This window comes from Zonotrichia leucophrys, chromosome 20 (genome assembly GCF_028769735.1).
Source record: "Zonotrichia leucophrys gambelii isolate GWCS_2022_RI chromosome 20, RI_Zleu_2.0, whole genome shotgun sequence".
Classification (NCBI taxonomy): Eukaryota; Metazoa; Chordata; class Aves; order Passeriformes; family Passerellidae; genus Zonotrichia; species Zonotrichia leucophrys.
This window is the reverse complement of record NC_088189.1, coordinates 6455689-6475517: the sequence shown is the minus strand read 5'-3', so window position 1 is coordinate 6475517 and position 19829 is coordinate 6455689. Positions and strand designations below refer to the sequence as shown.

The 19829-nt window shown below is 58.6% G+C and overlaps 1 protein-coding gene across 1 annotated transcript; it reads right to left on the bottom strand.

Moving 5' to 3' along the window:
* Positions 1-2305: 2305 nt before the first annotated feature.
* RGS19 (regulator of G protein signaling 19) lies at positions 2306-17865 on the bottom strand. The gene is made up of 6 exons (XM_064729649.1): positions 17753-17865; positions 6522-6664; positions 6250-6386; positions 4795-4869; positions 3553-3787; positions 2306-3010 (listed from the first exon to the last, which is right to left on the bottom strand). Exons 3-6 carry the CDS (start codon positions 6348-6350, stop codon positions 2822-2824), a joined length of 600 nt encoding a protein of 199 aa, XP_064585719.1. The 5' UTR covers positions 6351-6386; positions 6522-6664; positions 17753-17865; the 3' UTR covers positions 2306-2821.
* Between the last annotated feature and the right edge of the window lie 1964 nt (positions 17866-19829).

Genomic DNA, 19829 nt, shown 5'->3' with positions numbered 1-19829 from the left:
AGTGCCAGGCACTTTCCTGTTTGTGCTCTGCTTGTAGCTTGACAGCTGAGAGACAGCCTGGAGTTTCAGAGGGGCTTGCTGGAGAGGCTCAGGAGGAGGGAAAATGCTGCAAATACAGGAATTTTTCCAGAGGCTTGGATCTGGACAAGGTAAGGGCTAGAGGGATAGGTGGGAGCTGTTGGCACTTAGCTGTGGAAGTGGAGGAGGTTTGAAGCGAGCTCAGAGCTGGTGCTTGGAAGGGGTCAGATAAGGAAAGGATCCTGTAGCAAAGCCAGCCCCAGGTGCCACATCTGCAGATGTGACCCTGTGAAGGAGAAATACAGAATCAGGCTCCTTCTGAGAGCTAACTAAAACCTGGTGGGGAAATTCCATCTGAGCTCACAACAGCTTTCAGCCAGACTTAAAATCCCTGTTCTTTCCTTTTCATAGCCTTTAGCTGGGGCGATGCAGCATTTGGGGGACCCCAGCAAGCTCTGTGGGTCTGAGGCTGCCCAGGAGCAGTGCTGTGCCCTCCAGCTCTTGTGCTGACGGGCAGGGCAGGAGCAATCACATCTCATGGCATTGCTTCCCTCTTCCAGAGTGAAAAACAAGTATTTCCACTGGCTTCCCAGCATGCCAGACAGCAGACATTGAGCAGAGACCTCGGAGATGTTTGGAGAGGAGTAAGCAGCCACATGAAAGCAGCGGAAAACGTGCTCCCAGCCCCTTTGAGGGCTGTGCTGCTCCGGAGGCAGGGATCCCACCAGCATCCTTCGCTCAGGGCTTTCACTTTACAGGGTGCAGCCAAGTCTCCCAAGAAGGAAAATATTCAAAGACGCTGACAACTCCTTTAAGCCTCACGAGTCTTGTGGTGAATGGGATTATTCAAGCCAGGCTTGGGAGGGAGCACTGTCCTCACAGTGCTGCTGAAAAAGCTTCAGGATCTAAAACCCATGCTGACCACAGCACTGGCTCATGTGCTGGGAAAGGGAGCCAGCTCTTTACCAGTGCCTCTTGCCTTTCTTCTTGTGTTCCTGTGAGGAGTGGAGCTGAGCTTGTGTACAGCCTTCTGACAATCCTGAATTAGGTACCAAGAGTCCCAAGCAGGAGTTTGGGAAAACTACCATGTCATTTTACAGTTTCATTTTCCAGGAGAGCCAGGGAGGGGAAGCAGAATGGATAAAAAGGTGTTTCAGAAGTAAAGATTTGCTTGTAAGGTGTTTAAAATGGAGTGGGAGCAAGAGAAAAACTAGATTATCTTATGGCAGTGGGGTCTTCCCTGTGCTGAGACCTCTGTGTTGTGTGGAGGGGTTCTGACCCCCAGCCATGCTCTTGAACAGCTTCAGGGATGTTCAACCTCCAACCCTCAGGCTGGGGCCACATTTGAGAGTATTTCCCTTACTCACAGAATGAACCCAGAACTAAAACTTCCCCTGTGCAGGGTGGGGATGCTGTAAGGTTGCAGACTGGGGAAAAACCTGCCAATAATAACAATACCGACATTCCTAATAAACCATTGCTGGTCTCTCTCAAAAATACATTTTCTTGAACTGTATTTCCAGCTTGGCAAAGAAAACTAAATTTACTGACATGAATTTCCACACAGTCATGCCATGAGGAAGGAAGGAAACAAAAACAACAAAAAAAAAGCTGAAAGAATTGGTTTGTTAAAAAAATATGTTCAATAAAAAGCATTTTTTTTCTTTTGGAAGGGCTGAAGAGAGGAGGGGAAGGGATGGATAAATAAGAAACTGCTGTGGTGGATCAGGAGAAGCAAAGACTGGCAGCAAAACCCCTGTGTTGGCTTTGTTTCAGTGTGAAGGGCAGGGACAGACATGTTTTAATCCTGCATACTGAGCCTTTAGTAAATCATTCCTTGTGCTGTGCAAAAACATGGGAATTCTGTATCCTCCCTGTGACACTTCCATCCTGCATGGAACCCAGATCCCTTCTCAGTGAGGGACCAGGGCAGACCCCTGGGCTTCTCCTGGCTGGCAGAGCAGGCCTGGGTCAGCTGGGAGCTCTGATGCAGGCATCCTGAGGGTTCTGCAGGAGGGCAAACAACACCTGCACAGGTGTTTCCCCCCTCTCTGAGGTCCATGAACCAAGGGTGGAGGATGCTCTGCGTTTGGGGTGACTGTGTGTGGTGTCCTGGGGCTGAAGCAGTGCTGATGTGTCATGGGGAGCTGTAAGACATCTGCTCACCCCCCAGCACATCCCCATGGGTCCCTTATGGCACCTCAGAGCTCTGCCCTCTGCCCCACCAGGAACACAAACAGCCTCTAGCACCACCCCCCTGCCCTTTGGGCCACCTCAAACAGCTGGAACCAGGTAAACCTGACAAGTTTTTATATGTACAGAGATGCTCGTCAACCCCCCTCCCGCACCTCAAGTCCCCCAGTAAAAGCCAACCAAAGGAGCATTTAAAATTAAAAAACCAAACCCAAACTAACAACAGTCGACGTCCCCCGCACCTCAAAAACCCCCCAGCTGGGTCTCAGGTGGTAAATGGGGACGTGCTGTGTCCCCAGGTGTGTGGAGATGGGATAAAGTGACCTCTTCCAAACAGGGTGTGGGGGGAGCCAGGCCCTGGGCGCTGTCCTGTGCTCCCCCAGCTCGCTCTGGCCAGCACTGGGGACAGGGCAGAGAATCAGTAGTATGAACTGGCCCAGGCTGTGTCCTGGGGACAGTCCTGCAGTGTGGCCCAGACACCGGGGTGACAGTTCATAGGTAAAAAGCTAAAAACGGTGAGGTCTGGCAAGGAGGGCGGCAGAGGGGAGGAGGCACCGACCGCCCCTGGCCACCATGTCCCCACTGCTGTCCCCACGGCTAGTGGGTGCCCTTAGGACTCCGAGGAGGAGTGGGAGACGGTCTGGAGCAGCGATTTGTAAATGGCAGAGTTCAGGAAGCGGGGATAGGAGTCTCTGTGCATCAGCGTGTAGATCTGGAGCTGTGCGTCGTCGAAGGTGTGCGAGGACGGCTCCTGCATCTTCCGGTTGATGACCTCCCTCACCCGCGAGTCCAGGCTCACCTGGGGGGCACGGAGAGAAAGTGGGGGCTGGGGGACACCCAAGGACAAGCCCCCGGCCCACTGCACCCCTCTCAAGGGAAACTGGGGAATAATGCAGCACCAGATGTGGGGAGACCACAGTGTGCTCCATCGCAGAAGATATTGGCACTGGAGCCCTGGTGGCTGGGGAGGGTTGCAGGGAGGCGTGGGGATCTCTCTGGGTCCCCTCTGTGTCCTCCAGCTGGGCACACGGAGGTGGTTTGGGGTGGTCCCGCCCTGGGTACCCCATTCCAGGGATGCTGTAAGCCGGGATGCAGCATTTTCCCGGCCCGCTGGTGCCCTCGTGAGGTCTCGGCCCCGCAGCACAACCCGGCCCGCAGTCCCACTGCCAGCAGCGTCCCGGGGGTTTTGGGGGGCTGGATATCCCCTTCCCACCGTCGTCACCCTTCCAAACTCATCCCCAAACTGTCACAGGGCTCTGGCAGCAGCTGGAACTGAGCCCTCTCCCTAAGAGCCCTCCCCATTTTAGCATGAGCCCTCCTCTCAGAGGCTCTGCCTCCTACCTCCTTGGGAGAGAGGATGGAGATGTAATCCTCGTAGATCATCCTGGCCTTCTCGTCGATGGTGTGCTTGTTGCACTCGGTTTTGAGCTCCTCACATGCCAGCCAGAAGAGCATGTTCTCCTCGCTGTACTCAGTCCGCAAAAACTCCCGGAAGACGTTGCGCCCCGCCGGGCTCTTCATCAGCTTGTCAAAGGACTGTGCCCAGCCCTGCACCTCCTCCGGCGTGGGTTTGGCACTGACAGGTCCATGGCAAGGCAAGGGGAAGGTGTTACAGCCGGCCACTGTGTCCCTCCTGTGTCCCAGGGATCCCACTGTGTCCCTCCTGCTCATCCCTGGTCCCACCCCAGAGGAACTGTGCCCAAACACATCCCCCGTGCCCATGAGGAGATGTTCCTGCTCAGGCTCCGGTGGTGTGGAGCTCTCAGAGGTCACTTCTGGGCTCTGTCCTGGCTCTGCTCAGCCAGGCTGGAGAGTGGCCTTGCTTTGGGATGGATTTCCCAAACTGGGGTGTATTTTGGTGCTGGCTCTGCACAAATATCAACAGGAGGAAAAGCCCTTTGGTGGAGAGGCAGCTCTGAGCCAAGAGAGTGACATGGGTCCATCACCCCTCTCAGCTGGGGAGGGAGGGAGGGAGGCTGTTTCCCAGCAAATGCTCAGCACCTGTTTGAGCAGGCCAGGTACACTCATTATCCATGGCTAATTAGCACATCTAACCCTGACCCAGCTGTTCCAGGCATGGCACAGAGCCCCCATGGCTGGGTGTGTCACACTTGTCACTCAGGGAATGGGTGCTTGGTGCCCAGCATTCCTGGAGTGGGTTGCTGGCCCATCCTACTCCTCCCTGAGTGGGTATGGACACTGCTACTGCTTCCACTTCAGTGCTGAGACCTCCTGGGAATGGCCTGTCCCCTCCTCTCCCTGTGGCTGCAAGATGCTCTTGGCAGTGGGTCTAAATGGCAGAATGAGGTCCAAAATCTGCTGAGGTTCTTCTATGCCTCAGTTTCCCTTTGCAATGGGCCTGAGGGCAGAACCACAGTAGGATTCAGCCTGTGGCTCCAGATTCCCTGTCTCTTGGTGAGAACTGGGGATGAGCTGAACACATCTCCAGGAACCCCTGAGCCCTGGTGTGTACCCCAAGGGCAGAACACAGTCCTGGCTGCCATGGAGGGTGGCAGAGGGGACAGTGCCATACTGTGCCATGCTGTGCTTGTCCCCAGCCCACTGCACTGGCCCTGCACTCACCACGCTTCACAGTTTGGGATGCTCTCCAGTTTGGTCTCCCGGGATGCCCTCCATGCTCGCTCTCGGTCCTCGTTCCTAACGGGGAGACAGAAAGGTAGTCAGGGGCATTGGGGACACATGCAGACCCCACCTTGACCCCTGACCACTGAATCTCCTCCGTGGGCACCAGCACCCCCCAGCCATGCCTTCCTCTCACCCACTGCCCTGGTGGCACCCTGGTTCCCTCATGCTGTCACCATGTGAGTGTGTCCCTGTGCTGTCCCTGTGCTCGGGGGCTGCTGTGGCTCTGGTCCTGCTCCAGCATTCAGGCTGTGTGCCAGGGCCATGTGCCAGGGCCATGTGCCAGGACTGAGCTGAGCTGGAGTGGCCACAGCAGCCGGCAGAGGTCAGTGCTGGACCAGCCCAAGGCGGAGCTGATGTGTTCACAACAATTGTGAGCTGTTGTGTCACGAACAATCACCAAGAAATAAACAAGTGTTTATTGGTGATGTGCCAGCACCAGTCCGGCCTGGAGGCAGATAGTGGGATAGAGGTGCTGGGGCTTGTGGTGTTCCCTGTCCCTGTGTCCCCTTGTCCCCGGGGGTGCTGGTGGCACAAGTGGAGAGCAGCCATCAGCCAACTTCCCCTGGGCCCATGAATTTCGGTCCCAGCACTGACCGCAGCCCTTCCTGCTTGCGACACTGTCCCCGCTGCTCACACAGGACTGGCTGTGCAAACCTCTGCCCCAGCGTGGGCAGCTGCGTGGGCAAAGCTCTGGGCATGTCCCTGCCTGTGCCACCCCCAGGGCTCGCTGCCTGCCAGGCCTGAGCCCCACTCAACCAGGAACAGGATACAGGAGGAATAGCTGTCCCATCTCTGGAATTTCTGCTCCCTCTCCGTCACAGGCTCTTGCAGAAATTAAGGACAGACACAGGGAATGCCACCAAGCATAGGACAATGTCTAGGAGGGAGATGCACAGGGCTCAGCTCCAGGGTTTTTTGCTCCTCCAAGCTCACTGCTCTTGGTGGGTGTAAAGACCAAAGCTGCTGCAAAGCTGGAGTCATCAGCAATTTCTGAATGAGCAGATGCTGAGGAGGAAGAGCAGATGGGCTCTCCAAAATCTGGGCTATCCAGAGAATAAGGAGCTGGAGATCCTCAGTAAGGACAGGAGATGCAGATGGAGGCAAACAGCTGCTTCCATCCTTGGCTTTGGGCAGTGCTGGGAGGGCAGGGCTGGACTCTGTGCCCACTGCTGCAAGGCAGAGCTTCCCAGAGGGCTCATATGGATGGGGCCATCCATCCCTGGAGACCACCAGGGCAGCATGGGGGAGTCCCTCTATGCATCCCAAGAGATTTGTCTCATGAACAGCAATCACAGTGCACCCAGCACTCTTATCCCCTGCCCCTGATGAGGTGGGTGGGTGATGCTCAGTGGGTGAGGCTGCAGGAGCCAGGGCAGGGGCAGGGGGACGTACCAGGAGCAGCTGCAGCAGCAGCACCAGCAGAAGCAGCAGGCGTTGGGGCGGTGGTTGCTGGCGGGTTGCACCGTGCTCGGAGAGGTCTCATGCCGGGACATCGGAAGGAGTGACTCTGTGGACGCGGGTCCTGCGTACTGAGAGGGGGAGAGGGTCAGGGAGCTGCCAGTGACCAACCCCCACCTGTGCAAGCACACAAAGGAGCAGCCCCTGTGCAGTGACTTGCTGTAATTTAGTGCTGGCTCCTGCCTGCCACCCCAGTCACGCCTCACCTGTGTCCCAGCCTCATACACGGTGGACGGCGTTGGGTCTGGGTTGTGTTTCAGGGGCTGTTCTGCCGCTCTCAGCTCCTCCCAGCCCGCGGGTGAGCTCTGAGACCCCCTGGCTACTGTCCCTGCCGCCTCCTGGATGGAGCCTGCGGGGAGGGGAGGAGTGGGACCTCGTTACTGCACAGAACCCCCGGCCTGGAGCGGCGCTGGGGCAGCTCTGTGCTGGGGAAGGCCCTGGGCAGGTGGCAAGCGAGGGCAGGGCAGCAGGCAGAAAGGGCAAGAAAAGGAAGTGAGAAGGAAAGTAGAAGAGGAAATGCATTGGCACATGCTCTGTCAGCCCCTGCTTTGCCTGGGATCCCATCCCACACTTTGGGAATGGTGTGGGGCTCACTGCAGGCCGCAGTGGGGCTTGGCAGGGTGAGGGGCTCAGTGCTGGCCCTGCACACCCCTGGCCATGCCCTGTGCCACAAGGAAGAGAGGCTGAAACCCCTGGTGTATTCAGGCACGGGATGGGGAAGTCAGAGCTGCTCCACAGCATCACGTGAGTGAAAGGAAACAGGGTGGTGGTGGTGAGTTTTCACAGCTCCTGGTGCTAAACCAAACCTTGTCCAGGCCACCTGCCTGTCCCTGCCTGCGCCACTGGCTCAGCCTGGAGCAGGGATGCTCCTGGGAAGGAGAGATGCTGGGCTCAGCATGGGCAGTGTTTATGTCAGGCCACAGCTGGCTCTACTTCCCTGGGCCTTGCCAAAGGTGATGGGCAGCAATCCTGGTCCTTCCCCTGCCAGAATGAAGGAATGGGAGCAGAGGCAGCAGGGAGAGACCCCAGAGATCTCAGCCTCAGCATCCCCACCTTGAGCAGCCCCAGGCCTCGTCTGAGTCTTGCTGCCACTCAGCAAGAGGACACAGCAAGGCTGTGGGATGCAGCTGGGGACACAGCTGTCCCCAGAGCCCTCCATGAGTCCCCCTGTTCCCAGCACAGCCATCACCCAGTAGTGCTTTCCTGGGCCCTCCCAAACCCTCCCACAGTCCCAGTGCTCCCACAGGAACGAAAAAGGAGAGAGTCTGTGTTTCACTCCCAATTGTCCCTATTTATAGCCCCAAGTGCTGGCAGGATGGCTGTGACCTTGTCACCCGGTTCAGCAGCAGCTCTGCTCCCTCTCACACCGTGCTGCCTTCGGGTCCACTTAAACTCCCACTTCTTCCCTTTCCTCTGCCTCTCCTGGCCCAACCATCTTCCACTTCCCGCTGCCCACCCACATCCCAGTGCCCATCCCATGGCACCCAGCACTGCCAGGGGCTGTGGCACCAACAGGAGCTGGGGCTGAGGCTGTGGGAATGGGGTGGACAGGACATCCTGAGCATTGGGAACACCCAGCTCCCTCCCAGCTCAGCCTGGCTCTGCCACAGCCCTGGCTATGGAACTGGTTGGACTGGGGGGGACTGAGGGACTGGGGTGTGGGGACAGCTTTGCTCTGTGAGGGCATCCAGGTACTTCATTTTGCTCCTTGGCCAGAGCTGACCCGTAAGTGGCAGAGCCAACACACCCTGGAGAGGCAGCAGGAGGGAGCAGCATCCCCTGACAGGAGCACCCCCTTCCCATGCCAGGGGTGTGCTCAGCACTCAGCACCCAGCCAGGAGCAGGATCAGGCCACTGCCCACCCTGGGTGCTGTGGGACACAACCCAGGGCCATTCTGGAGGAGTGTGCTGTGCCATGGGAACAGGGAGAAAGGAACTGTGGGCCTGCACAGGGACCACAGGGACACTGTCTGATGGCAGCAAGAGGTGCTGCTGGTGTGATCCTCGTTGGCACCAAAAGGCAATGCCAGCACATCTGGGTTGGCACCAAAAGCCAAGCTCAGCACATCTGGGTTGGCACCAAAAGCAATGCCAGCACACTCTGATGGACACCGAAGGGCACTGCCATCATGGTCTGGATTTGCAGGGATGATTTCCCAGCACCTTTTAATGCCCCTGCCACCCCCAGCTCCCCAGCTGGCAGGGGCTGGGTGCTGTGGGGCTGTCACCAGCTGCCCCAGTGCCAGGCCTCCCCACGGGGCTGGCGGATAGGGAAGTGCTGGAGGGAAGGCGAGGGCGTGCGCTCGAGGCTGCAGAAAGAGGAAGGATGACAAAAAGGGGACATTTCCCCACAGAAAGAAGAGACAGCCCAGAACCACCCTCCCTGAGCTCCCCAAGCCCCCTGTGAGGCTGGGAGTCCCCGTGTGCTGGGTGTCCCTGGGCTGTGCCAGGTGGCATCACACACCTGTGATGTCCCCATGATGTTTGGCACTGTCCTCTTGCCAAATGGAGAGGGGACCCTCCAAGCAACCAGACAAGATGAGCTCTCCCCAAAATCACGTTCAAAGGGGAACCTCCCCTTCCAGCAGGCCTATTGAGGCGTTGGCCCCATCCCACACACCTGCATATGAAGCTCCTTGTGCCCTGCTCACCCTGGGCAGAGCAGCCTCCCCCAGTTCTGCAGCACGGGGCACAAATCAGCACCCACCTCAGTGCAGGGGCACTCCCAGCACAACCTGTGCTGTCCTCAACGTGCCCACCGGTGCTGTGGGTGCTGGGAGGACTGGGGGGCATGGGAGCAGCCATTGTGCTGTGTCCATACCTGCAGCCTGGCCATGGCACCAGCCAGGGTGACCTGGCCGGCTCAGGGGGTGCGTGGCATCGCCAGGACCGCTGGCTCTGCGGGCAGGGAGGTGGGGGAGAAAAGAAGAGAGAAAGAGAAAAGAAAAGCGGCCGAACACATCCTCTCACAGGAAAGGGAGTGGTAAGGGAAGTGGCAAACTCAACCGAAGAGTTCAGGCCTTTTTTGGGAAAGCCCCGGCCCGGCCCAGACGCTCTCCTTGCTGCTCCATCACGGGGCCAGCTGCCCCATGGAGGGGCACCAGGGTGCCACCAGGGGCTGAGCCAGGTCAGCCTCCTGCCTCCAGGAGGGCTGGATCCATGCAAGGATGGATCCACGAGGGCTACCAAGATGGGGCTCCCCAGCCAGGACTGGCACTGATGGCAGCTCCTCGGGAACAGCCCTGGCACGCTGGTGCTGGAACAACCCCGCTCTGCCGAGGGTGACAGGCTGGAACAACCCCGCAGCCGAGGCCGCTTCAAAGCGACAGCGCTTTCTGCCACGCTGTGCCCCCGATGTGCCCGGGCTGCCAGCACTGCCCGCAGGGCACGGACAGCGGCAGCGAGGTGGGCAGTGCGGGAAGGGCTGTGCGGAGGGCGGGCTGAGTCAGAGCCGCTGGCTGTGCCTCCCGCAGCATCCCTGGCCCTGCGAGGTGGGATGTGCCAGCCTGATGCACACACAGAGCGCAGCCCTGCTCCCTCGGCCAAGAGTGACTCACAAACAAAGTTGTTTGATTTTTTTCCTCTTCAGGAAAAATAGAAACAGAGAGAGAGAGAGAGAGAGAGAGAGAGAGAGAGAGAGAGAGAGAGAGAGAGGAATCAGCCAACCTCCGTTTTCTTGATTAAATTCACCCCCGGCACTGCTGTGGGCAGAGGAGGCTGCAGCCCACAAGCGACCAACACGGCTTGTGGTCTCTGCTGGCGGCTGCCCCTCGGTGGCACGGTCTCACCGCAGGTGAAAAAGGGCAGAAGGGGAGAAAGAGGGAGGAGGGATGCTGGCAGCCACCCCGCTCCCCTGGGGCAGCGCCATGTGCCTGCTATCGGCTCATCCCAGCGCCGCCTTCCCCGGCCACGAGTTATCACCTCCCCTCCTCCGAGCCCGCACACCCGGCACCCGAAACCCCACGCGGTTGTGCTGCTGCTGTCCCCAGCCTCTCCATCCGGACGGAAACCTTCCTGTCACCCAAAAGCCACCACCGGCCTGGGCAGCTCCTTCCCCTGCCGTCACCCCCGGGCGCTCCAAGGGCTCAGCCAGGCGCCGCTTCTCTGCGCTCCCGAACCTCATTCATTCCCCAGATGGTGTTCCAGGATTCCCTTTGCTGCTACAAGGCAGGGGGAGAGCTGGGGCTGTCAGGATGCAGCCATGCTCCCACGGCTTCCAGCACCCCCAGGTCACAGGCATTGAGAGTTTTTCCATTCTCTGGCCACCTCTTGTCACTCTCCACCCCAGGAAGGACCTTCCCTTGGTATTTTATGGGTCAAAACCGGGACAGCAGCTTTGCTGCTCATCACAGGACCCGGCAAGGTGGGGACAATGAACAAACCACCAGCGGCATGGAGACACCATCCCTGTCCAAATCCCTGTCAGTGATGGCTCAGCCAGGAGCACCGGCTCTGAGCCCTCTCCATGCCTTGGAGGAGCAGCAAACACCCACCACCTGCCAGACCAGCCCCGCTGGATCAGCACAAGGAGAGCCTGGCAGCCCTGGCTTGCTGCTGCTGGATTCTCCAGTGTCTAATAAGGGCTCAGCACAGCCTGCAGCTTCCCCACCCCCTCCCTGGCATACTCCCAGGAGGTCCCAGCACCTCTGATCTCTGCCAAATTTGGCTGGAACCAGCCACGGAGTGCAGCCAGAGGCGAGGCAGCCCAGCATGCAGCTGGGGTGGGTGGCAGGGGGCTGGCACCCCCCGGGACCCCTCTGCCGGGGTTACCCCATGGTAAGAGCAGAGGCACGGCCCCGAGCCCCACAGCTGCCTCCCGCCCCCGCAGCCTGTCCCAGCCACCTGCCAGCAGCACAGGAAGTTTTAGGAGTTATTTTTAGACTCGGTTTTCAATCCCCCCCCCCTCCACCCCTTAGCAATCTTTTAGAAAAAGATTAAAGAGGTTGAGGGCTTGAGCCCCCTGGCTCTGCGGGATGGGGCTGGGCTGAGCCCAGTCCTACCAGCACAGAGGTGCCAGTGATCCCTGGCAGGGCTGGGCTCTGCTAGGATGAAGGCGTGGTTGTGCCCATGTGGCTGCATCCTGCCGTGTCCTCGCTGCCCTGTGAGCCCACGGCACTGATAAGGAGCCCACGGCACTGATAACACCGCAGATGTGCCCGCTGAGGCAGCGGTGGCCAGCGGGTACCTCTGGGGAGATCCTGTGCCCTGCAGTGATTCCTCTGCCATTCCCAGAGGCTGGAAAGGCAAATCCTGCTGATGGGAACTGTGAGATGCTTCAGTGTGTCCAAACACCTCCCCAGTCCTTGACACCACGAGAGCTGACAGCCCCTGTCCTGCCAGGATGAGGACAATGCCAGGATCCTTCTCCAGACCAGCCACCTCCTCTGCTCCCTGTGTATTTCTGCTTGAGCATCTTCCAAGCTAAATTCCACCATAAGCCCTTCCAAAAGGACCACATGAACCCATCCAGCACCTGCTGGGAAGAGGAGAACAGACCCATGGCTCTGTCCTGGCACCACAGCTGCTGGGCAGCAGGACAGGCACAGCGCTGCCAGCACCCACCCCCTGACCCTGGAACACTGAAACAGAGTCAATTGTTTTATAGCATAAAAATAGCCCCATGCCAATCAGCTGGGGGATTTAGTAAGGCAAGCCCTGACAATTGTGTTTCTACTACCAGAGGTGCTGTGGTGTGAGGGCAGGGGCCTGTTCTGACCTCAGTAATGATCCATGGGAGAGGAGAAGACAGATCAGTGATCAATACCCAGCAGGGGCTAAAGGGGTGGAGGAACCTGCTGGTTGATGGGAGGCAAGATCAGAGGACAGGGAGGGGGATAAGGCACTGGCATGGCCAGGGGAAGAGCTGAGCTGGATGGGTGGTGGGGTGCTCCTTGTTCACAGCAAGCTGCCAGGCCCCTGGGACCACGGGACAGTGGTAATTTGAGGGATGAAGAGTGGCATCCTTCAAGGAAATGAGGAACCAGACTGGGATGAAAAGGAAGAACACTGCATCAGAGGGCAATGATGGATCAAAGGGCTGGCTCAGCACAGCTCTGAGAGCTCCCAGCACACCTGAGGGGTGATTCTTCCCCCGGCCCCAGCACAAGCCCAAACCCCAGTGGTTGCATGCAGAGCCCTGCATGGGAGGCACCAGGAGGTGCAGGAGGAGGTCTGGGAGCCTGTGCTGGCACGGGCAGGAGCTGAGTGTGACCACGCTGAGGACAGGTCTGGCCCTGCTCTGCAGCCACACTTCCTGCCCAAAGCACGGCCCCAATGGCATTGATGTGGTCAGGGCAGGGCTGAGCCTGGCTCAACCAGCAGTGGGACCAGCCAGGCCAGGGCCACACCAGCAGCTGGGGACAGCTGGGGACACATCCCAAATGCTGCACCAGGGGAATTTGCCCACCATGGTTTATTCAGCTGTGGGTGCTGCTGCCTGCACAACTGCCAGCCCTGACAGATGCCTTTGCAGGCCTGGCTTCAGGCAGATGTCAGTTTGTGCTGCTGGGGACATGCACCAGGACTGGGACATGTCCCCAGCATCAGGTCCCTGGACTACAGCTTTCAGAGCTGGGCTGTCACTTATACCAGCAAAACTTCCTCCCACATCAGACTTGGGTCCTGCATTAAAACACTGAGGGACTGAGGAATGAGCCCCCCAGGCCTCATCCTGCAGGCAAACACCCAGGGAAAGGGGGATTTGCTGACCCAATGCCCTGCCCAAGTTCTGGAGAATCCCAAGGGTCACAGGTGACCCCTGAGGTGTGGTCATGGTGCCAGGGCAGCAGGCAGGCTCTGCCCTGCCCCAGCCACCAGAAGGGATCAGGGTGAGCAATTTGTGTCCTTCAAATCCAGCTGCTCTGGTGATTTAAACTCCAACCTAAGGGGAAGATTGATGGCAGGGCTCAGCTCCATCACCCAGGGAGGAGCTGGCAGTGTGGGGAGGAAGGAAGCAGTGTCACCCTGTGTGGCCCCATGCCCTGGGACACTGTCTGGCAGTGCAGCTGCTCATCCCCCCGCTACCAGACAGGGCAGGCAGAGCTGGGGTGCAGGACCCTGGCCATGGTGGGTGCCCATTGCAGGCATTCTGGGCTCACATGGTGGCAGTGGGCCTTGCAGGGCATCTCAGTGAGACCCTGATTTACAGGCCATGGTGATGGCCTTTGCTGAGCCCCCAGGATGCTGCAGGGTGCAGGTCCCATCAGAGCACACGAGCTGCTGTCACAGCAATACATTTCTGCAGCCCCAAATCTGCTTCGCCAGCTCTCTCTTCCTGGTGAAACCCACACCAGGCTCTCAGGCAGCATCTTCCCTTGGTTTTTGTTGGGTGTTTTCCAGTCTACCTTGAAGCTTTCTGCCCACTAATGCCAACATGTACCTGTTTGTTCTTCTCCTGCCCTTTGCCCTGCAGCGCTGCTTGGGCATTCGCCTTCTGTCGAGGAAGCTGCAGCCCTGCTTGGGTTAAACCTGCAGGAGGGGGAGCAGCTGGAAAACCCAAACCCGTGCCCCAAACCCTTTTGCTGACCCTGTTTGGGCTGAACCAGGGGTGTTTCCAGCACTGCCAGTGCACCCAGAGCCACGGCCGTGCACAGGAATGCTGTGACCCCGCTCTGCCGTGCCCATCCCGCTGCTCCCCTGGAGGCTTTGCAGCATTTCTGCCTCCAGAGTGGGGCAAGTGCTGACAAGTGAGAGTGGAGTGTGGCAAACCTGGGCCCCCAAGCCCAGCAGGGAGCCCTCAAAAGGTCAGCCCAGGCTGGTTCCAAGTGCTCGGAGAACTGGAAGGGCGGCTTGCTCGAGAACTTGACCACACATTTTCCTGCTGTCAGGAAACCCCCTTTTTTCCATGTCTAAGATGAATGGTGAAGCTGAACCCCAAAGAACTTTGTTGTTGTTTTCACTGCTGCTCCACCCTTCTGCTGGTTAAATGTTGCTCTCACGAAATGGCCAAGGGCAGGAGGTTTTGCAGGATGGGTGAGTGGCAGAGCACTCCCTGCCTCTCCTGGTGCACTCACCCACAATGACTGAGATCCTATGGATCCAGAAAATATGATGGGATGGGCTAGGACATCACCCTCCACACCCTGCACAGTGTCTGGGGAGGGGAAAAATCACAGGCAGGAGGTTTCTGTGACTGGTCCACTCTGAAGAAGGAACCCAGTGGACTTCCAGCCAAAAATAACAGAAATAAAATAATTCTCCCTGCTCCCAGGGAGCGCTTTCGCAGAAGGGTGAAAGGTTGATCAAAACTCTGGGGTTGCTGCCTTGTCTTACATGGTGCTCAGGATCTGGATGGAGCCAGGATTCTGCCTTCACTAGCTTTACCCCAAAGCCACCAGCTCCTGTGTCCCCAGGTCCTGAGGAAGGCTGGGCAGCTGCACAGGGAACTCACCCCAGGGCTTGTGAAGCAGCACAGCCAACAGCTCCTGCAGAGCATGCACAGCTGGATTTAAGATGTTTGATCCCTGTGAGAAGTTCTGGATGTCCTGAAACCCGTGGGAGCAGAGGGGAGAGCTGGCCAGTGGTGTAGCTGGAGTTACCATCACACCCATTGGATGGCCAGGGCAGTGAGGATTCAGGATTTTCTGCAGGTCACCCTCCCTGGGCTGCATGGGGTAACCCATGGAGTGGCAGCTGGGAAAGGAAAAGGGCTGGCTGAGCCCAGCAGTGATGGGAATGAGCTGGAGGAGGCTCAAGTGGTGCTGGTGCAGGATGGGCAGTGAACAGGGAGATGCTGGGGCTGGATGCCCGTTCCCTGAGCTGCCAGAGCTGGGGCAGTGATGGCACCACAGCGCTGCTTCCCCTCTGTGACAAGGGTGTTTGGAGTCCTGCGAGTTCAGCTCCTTCCCCTCTCACCCCACGGAAGATGTCGGACACTTCCCTCTCCTGTCCTCCCCACAGGTGGAACCCAGGTTGTAACACATGGGGAGGGTGTAAAAAATCACTGATGAGGTCCAGGATCTTTTCTTCTCCCAGAATAAGTGACAACTATGAAATAAAGTACAAAACCAGCTGCATTTAGATGCTCCCTCTCTGAAGAGCTTCTGTAATGGAAATGCAGAGAGGGATGTGCAGATGAATAAGGAACTGAGCAATAGGAAGTCTCGGGTGAAGGCCGTGGGCACCAGATCACTCAGAGCCTGCTGTTATTCAGGCAAGAGACCACTGCTGAGCCCTGAGAGTGTGGCATGGCAGGGGGAATGCCTGCTGGCCTTGCTGTGCCCTGCCTGCTCTTTTTTGGGGTGCTCAGGCATGGCCAGGGGTTGGTGCATGAACTGACCTGAGGAGCAGGAGGTGCTGAGGGGGAAAAGCAGAGTGGCTCTTATCTCCTCCTGAGCTTTCCACAATTATTTTTATCCAGGGGATAAAAATTTGGGGAAAAAAATAAAGAGGAAAAGCCTCAGCAGCTCAAGCTCATGCTCTGCAGAGGTTGAGGAGTGACACAGTGGCTGCTTTGCTGCTCCTGACCTGTTGCTCACAGGGAAGAGCTCTGAGCACTGAGCTCACCCACTCACTTCACACAGGCCAGCTGAAACCCAGGCCCAGCCTAAAGCAAAGACAAGAACCAAAGCTCAGCCAAGATGGGAGAGGATGCACTTCAGGAGATGGCTGAGATGGGCCGCTCCAGCACCTTGGGCAGACTCAGAACCAACAACCCTGCCAAGGTATTTTTCTCCCTTACTCTTTCTGGGTTTCATTCGAATAATTTATCTGCCTTCAGTTCCTTCTTTTCTTAAATATTAATACCAAAACGGGTGCCTGCACCCTGACTGAGATATATTTGTGTCACTAAACTCCTGCTTCTCCACTACAATCCTGTGAGGTGGAGGTTGTTTAATTGCTGAAGAACATGACTGTATTTTGATCAGTGGCTTGAGTCATTTGTGGGGAAGGGCTGACGCCGAGCAGCTAAAATCCTTCTAGGGAAGTCTGATGTGGCGCTCTCCCCTGGGAGATACTCTGAAGTATGTGCCCACTGGGGTGACCCGTTTTCCCAAAGAAAACGCCGTGCACCAGGCCAGCAAATGCCACAGCTCCGCTCACCCAGCGTGACACGGGATGAGCATCTCCACTGATGGGGATGGAGGCGCATCCAGAGGGGAATGAACTCCCCTCGCAGCAGGGGAATCCCTCCCACTCGCTTCACACGTTTTGTTTAGTTTCTTAAATAAGGCCGTGGATCCGTGCCAGAGCAGCCTCATGGAAGCAGCGGGGAGAGGGAGCTTCCTGGGGAGCCCCTGAGTGCTGGGGAATGCGCGATGACCCACACAGGGTGCGGTGACCCGCACAGGGCATAGTGACCTGCACAGGGCACGGTGACCCGCACAGGGCACAGTGACCCACACAGGGCACAGTGACCCGCACAGGGCACAGTGACCCACACAGGGCACAGTGACCCGCACAGGGCATAGTGACCCACACAGGGCGCAGTGACCCACACAGGGCGCAGTGACCTGTACAGGGCACAGTGACTGGCACAGGGCGCGGTGGCCGCGCTGTCCCTCTCCATCCCTGGGCCACCGAGCCCAGTGCCAAGCGCGGAATCCCGCGACGCCGCGCACGTGATGGGCTCGTGTTGGGCGACATTCGCATGTCACGGCCCTTCTGGGGACAGCCGCGTCCCCGACACCCCCGAGGTAGGTTCCTGAGCCAGCCCTCGGCCGTGCTGTGCTGGAGAACCCGCCGGCATCGCAGCCCGAGGCTGCCCTGACCTCAGGCAACCTCCCCGAGCCCCGGCGCTGCCCGAGCCCGGCTCAGCGCTGCCCCGAGCCCGGGCGAGGCTCGGCACCCTCCGCACAGAGCCCGGGGAGCCGCACGGGCACGAAGCCCTGCCCGGCCGCGCCGCTGCGGGGATGCTCTGGCACCGCCCTGGCACCCACCTGTGGGTGCGGGAGAGCCGGGGAGGCCTCGGGGGGGATCCTCCCTGCAACCCCCGCCCCGGGCTGGGCAAACCCCGGCGCAGTCGGCCCTGCGGCTGGAGGGTGCCCCCCTCCTTCCCCCTCTCCATCCTCCTCCTCCTGGCAGGAGCCCTGCCCTCCCCTGGGGGGATGCGGCGGGGAGTTCCCCCTCCCTGATCGGTGCTCGGGGTCCCCCCGCCCCGCCGCCCGGTCCCCACGGAGCATCCCCCCGCCCCAGCGCTCGCACACGGGGCCGGTGACAGGCGGCAGCCGGACACACGGACGCACGGACAGACAGACAGGCACGGGCAGGGCTCTCCATCCTCCGCGCGTGTGGGGGGAGCAGTGCAGGAGGGAGGATGCTCGGGGCAGGGGTCCATGCAGGGGGAGCGTGCGGAGGGGCTGGGGGAGGGAGAGCGGGGTGGGCAAAGCGGGGTCCGGCGGGGGAGCGGGGCTGGGCTGGGCAGCGGGCGAGGGAGGGGGCGAGGGGAGCGCGTCCCCCCCGGCCGCGGCAGCCCCCGGCCGGGGCGCGAGGTACTCACGGGCCGGGCATCCGCGCCGCCGCCGCCGCCCCCGGCCGCCGCCGCTGCGCTGCCGCCGGGCTGGGCACCGGAGGGAGAGGGAGCGGCAGCGGGAGCCGAGCGGCGGCGGCGGCACTGCGCAGGCTCCGGCCCGGCCCCGCCGGCCACTTCCGAAAGCGATTGCAGCCCTGGCACTTCCTCACGGCACACACACGCACACTCACACACTGACACCCACCCGCAACACCCACCGCCCCGGCCCCCTGCCCGCAGCGCCGGGCACCCACTGCTGTGCCCGGCACCAGCATCACAGAACCAGCACTGTACCCAGAACTAGCGCTGGTACCCAGTACCAGCACCCTGCACCCGGTACCAGCACCCTGCACCCAGTACCGGCACTGGTACCCAGTACCAGCACCCTGCACCCGGTACCAGCACATTGCACACACTACCAGCACCCTGCACCCGGTACCGGCACTGATACTCAGTACCAGCACCCTGCAACCAGTGCCAGCACCCTGCACCCAGTACCGGCACTGGTACCCAGTACCAGCACCCTGCACCAGCGCCCAGTGTCAAATATTGGCACAAAGGACAAGCACTGTGCTCACAGTATTGATAACCAGCACCAGCACCCACTGCTGTGCCCAGCATCACAGAACCAGTGCTGGTACCCAGTACCAGCACCCTGCACCCAGTACTGGTGTCAAATATTGGCACCAGGTGTCAAATATTGGCACACAGGACAAGCACTGTGCTCCCACTATTGATAACCAGCACCATGCATCCACTACTGGCACCCAGCACCAGCATCACGTACCCATCACTGGCTCCCAGTACTCACACCCTGCACCCCAAACTTACACCCTGCATCAGCATCATGCACCAATACTGGCACCCTGCACCAACCCTGGGGATCCCCTCTGCTCCTCTGGGGTGTTCTCCCATCCCCAGGGGATGAGGAAGAGCTGTCTGTGAAGCTTCCCCCAGATTGTTTCCCACCTAAGGCTCGCTGCTCAGGAGTGGCTTTCCCTGTGTAAGTGGTTTCTCTGCTTTTTTTTTTTTTTCTTTTCTCAAAAGCGGGGATTATACATCACTAAAAATAAAGGGTGATAAAACTTTGGGAGAGAAAGGAGGCATAAAAATTTCATGATCTTGCCAGCCAGGGAAATTATCCCACTTTATTATTTAAAACCTCATTAAAAACCATTTCCCTGGGAGAGACAATGATCAAACTGCCATCTATTTCAATCCTCGAGACGTGCACTCGGCGACGTGGGGGACGTGTTTAAAATAGGCCCCAAATGTGACTCCTGCAGTGAAAACTCCACCCTGACCCCCACCCATGCGAGCAGCATCTCTGAGCTGATCCCTCTGCCTCTGCACTGGGGGATCAGACAGATCCAAGTGCCTCCCACATTTTGTACCTGTCCAGCACTCTGGATTTTCCTCTTTTCACCCATCCAGTTCACAGTGGGATCTCCACAGCTCTCACCCAGGGACCTCTGCAGACAAAGCAGGGTCCTTCCTCTGCCTGCAACTTGTGCAGATCTTGGGAGCAGCTCCAGTGTGGAGTTGTGACTGCCAGGCTGCTCCCTCCTGCTGTGTGACCGGGCCACCAGCCCTCACGATTTTCTTTAGCAATTCATTTAACTGGAAGCTCACAAATGCCCATAAAGGCTCCCACGTCTTCAGGAACTGCTTTGTAGTGTGTGTTTGAGATTTTTAGCAATTTTCATGAACATTTGCCCCATCCCTGGAAGTGTTCAAGGCCAGGTTGGATGGGGCTTGGAGCAACTGGTTTACTGGAAGTGTTCATGGCAGGAGGCTGGAATGAGATGAGCTTTAAGGTCTCTTCCAATCCGTGCCATTCCAGGATTACATGATTTGGGCTTGTGATTTTTTATGATTCTCCATCCAGTGTGTTCCTTCAGATGATAATAAGAAATCACGGTTTTTCTTTAAAAAGTGTGGATTGTGAGGAAATGCTTGGAGCTTCCAAACCCCCTGCACCATGGGGCTGGCAGTGAACCCCTGGCTGCAGCTCGGTCTCGCAGCTTTTCTATCAGTGGGAAACGCTGCCATCCATAGCCAGGAA

What these genes read in the sequence shown, in the direction of transcription:
- RGS19 (XM_064729649.1), bottom strand. Translation starts at nt 6,350, where the DNA reads ATGTCCCGGCATGAGACCTCTCCGAGCACGGTGCAACCCGCCAGCAAC. An exon ending in ATCCCAAACTGTGAAGCGTG is followed by an intron (nt 3,788 to 4,794) that starts GTGAGTGCAGGG and finishes TGGACCTGTCAG; the next exon opens with TGCCAAACCCACGCCGGAGG. An exon ending in CCATCCTCTCTCCCAAGGAG is followed by an intron (nt 3,011 to 3,552) that starts GTAGGAGGCAGA and finishes CGTGCCCCCCAG; the next exon opens with GTGAGCCTGGACTCGCGGGT.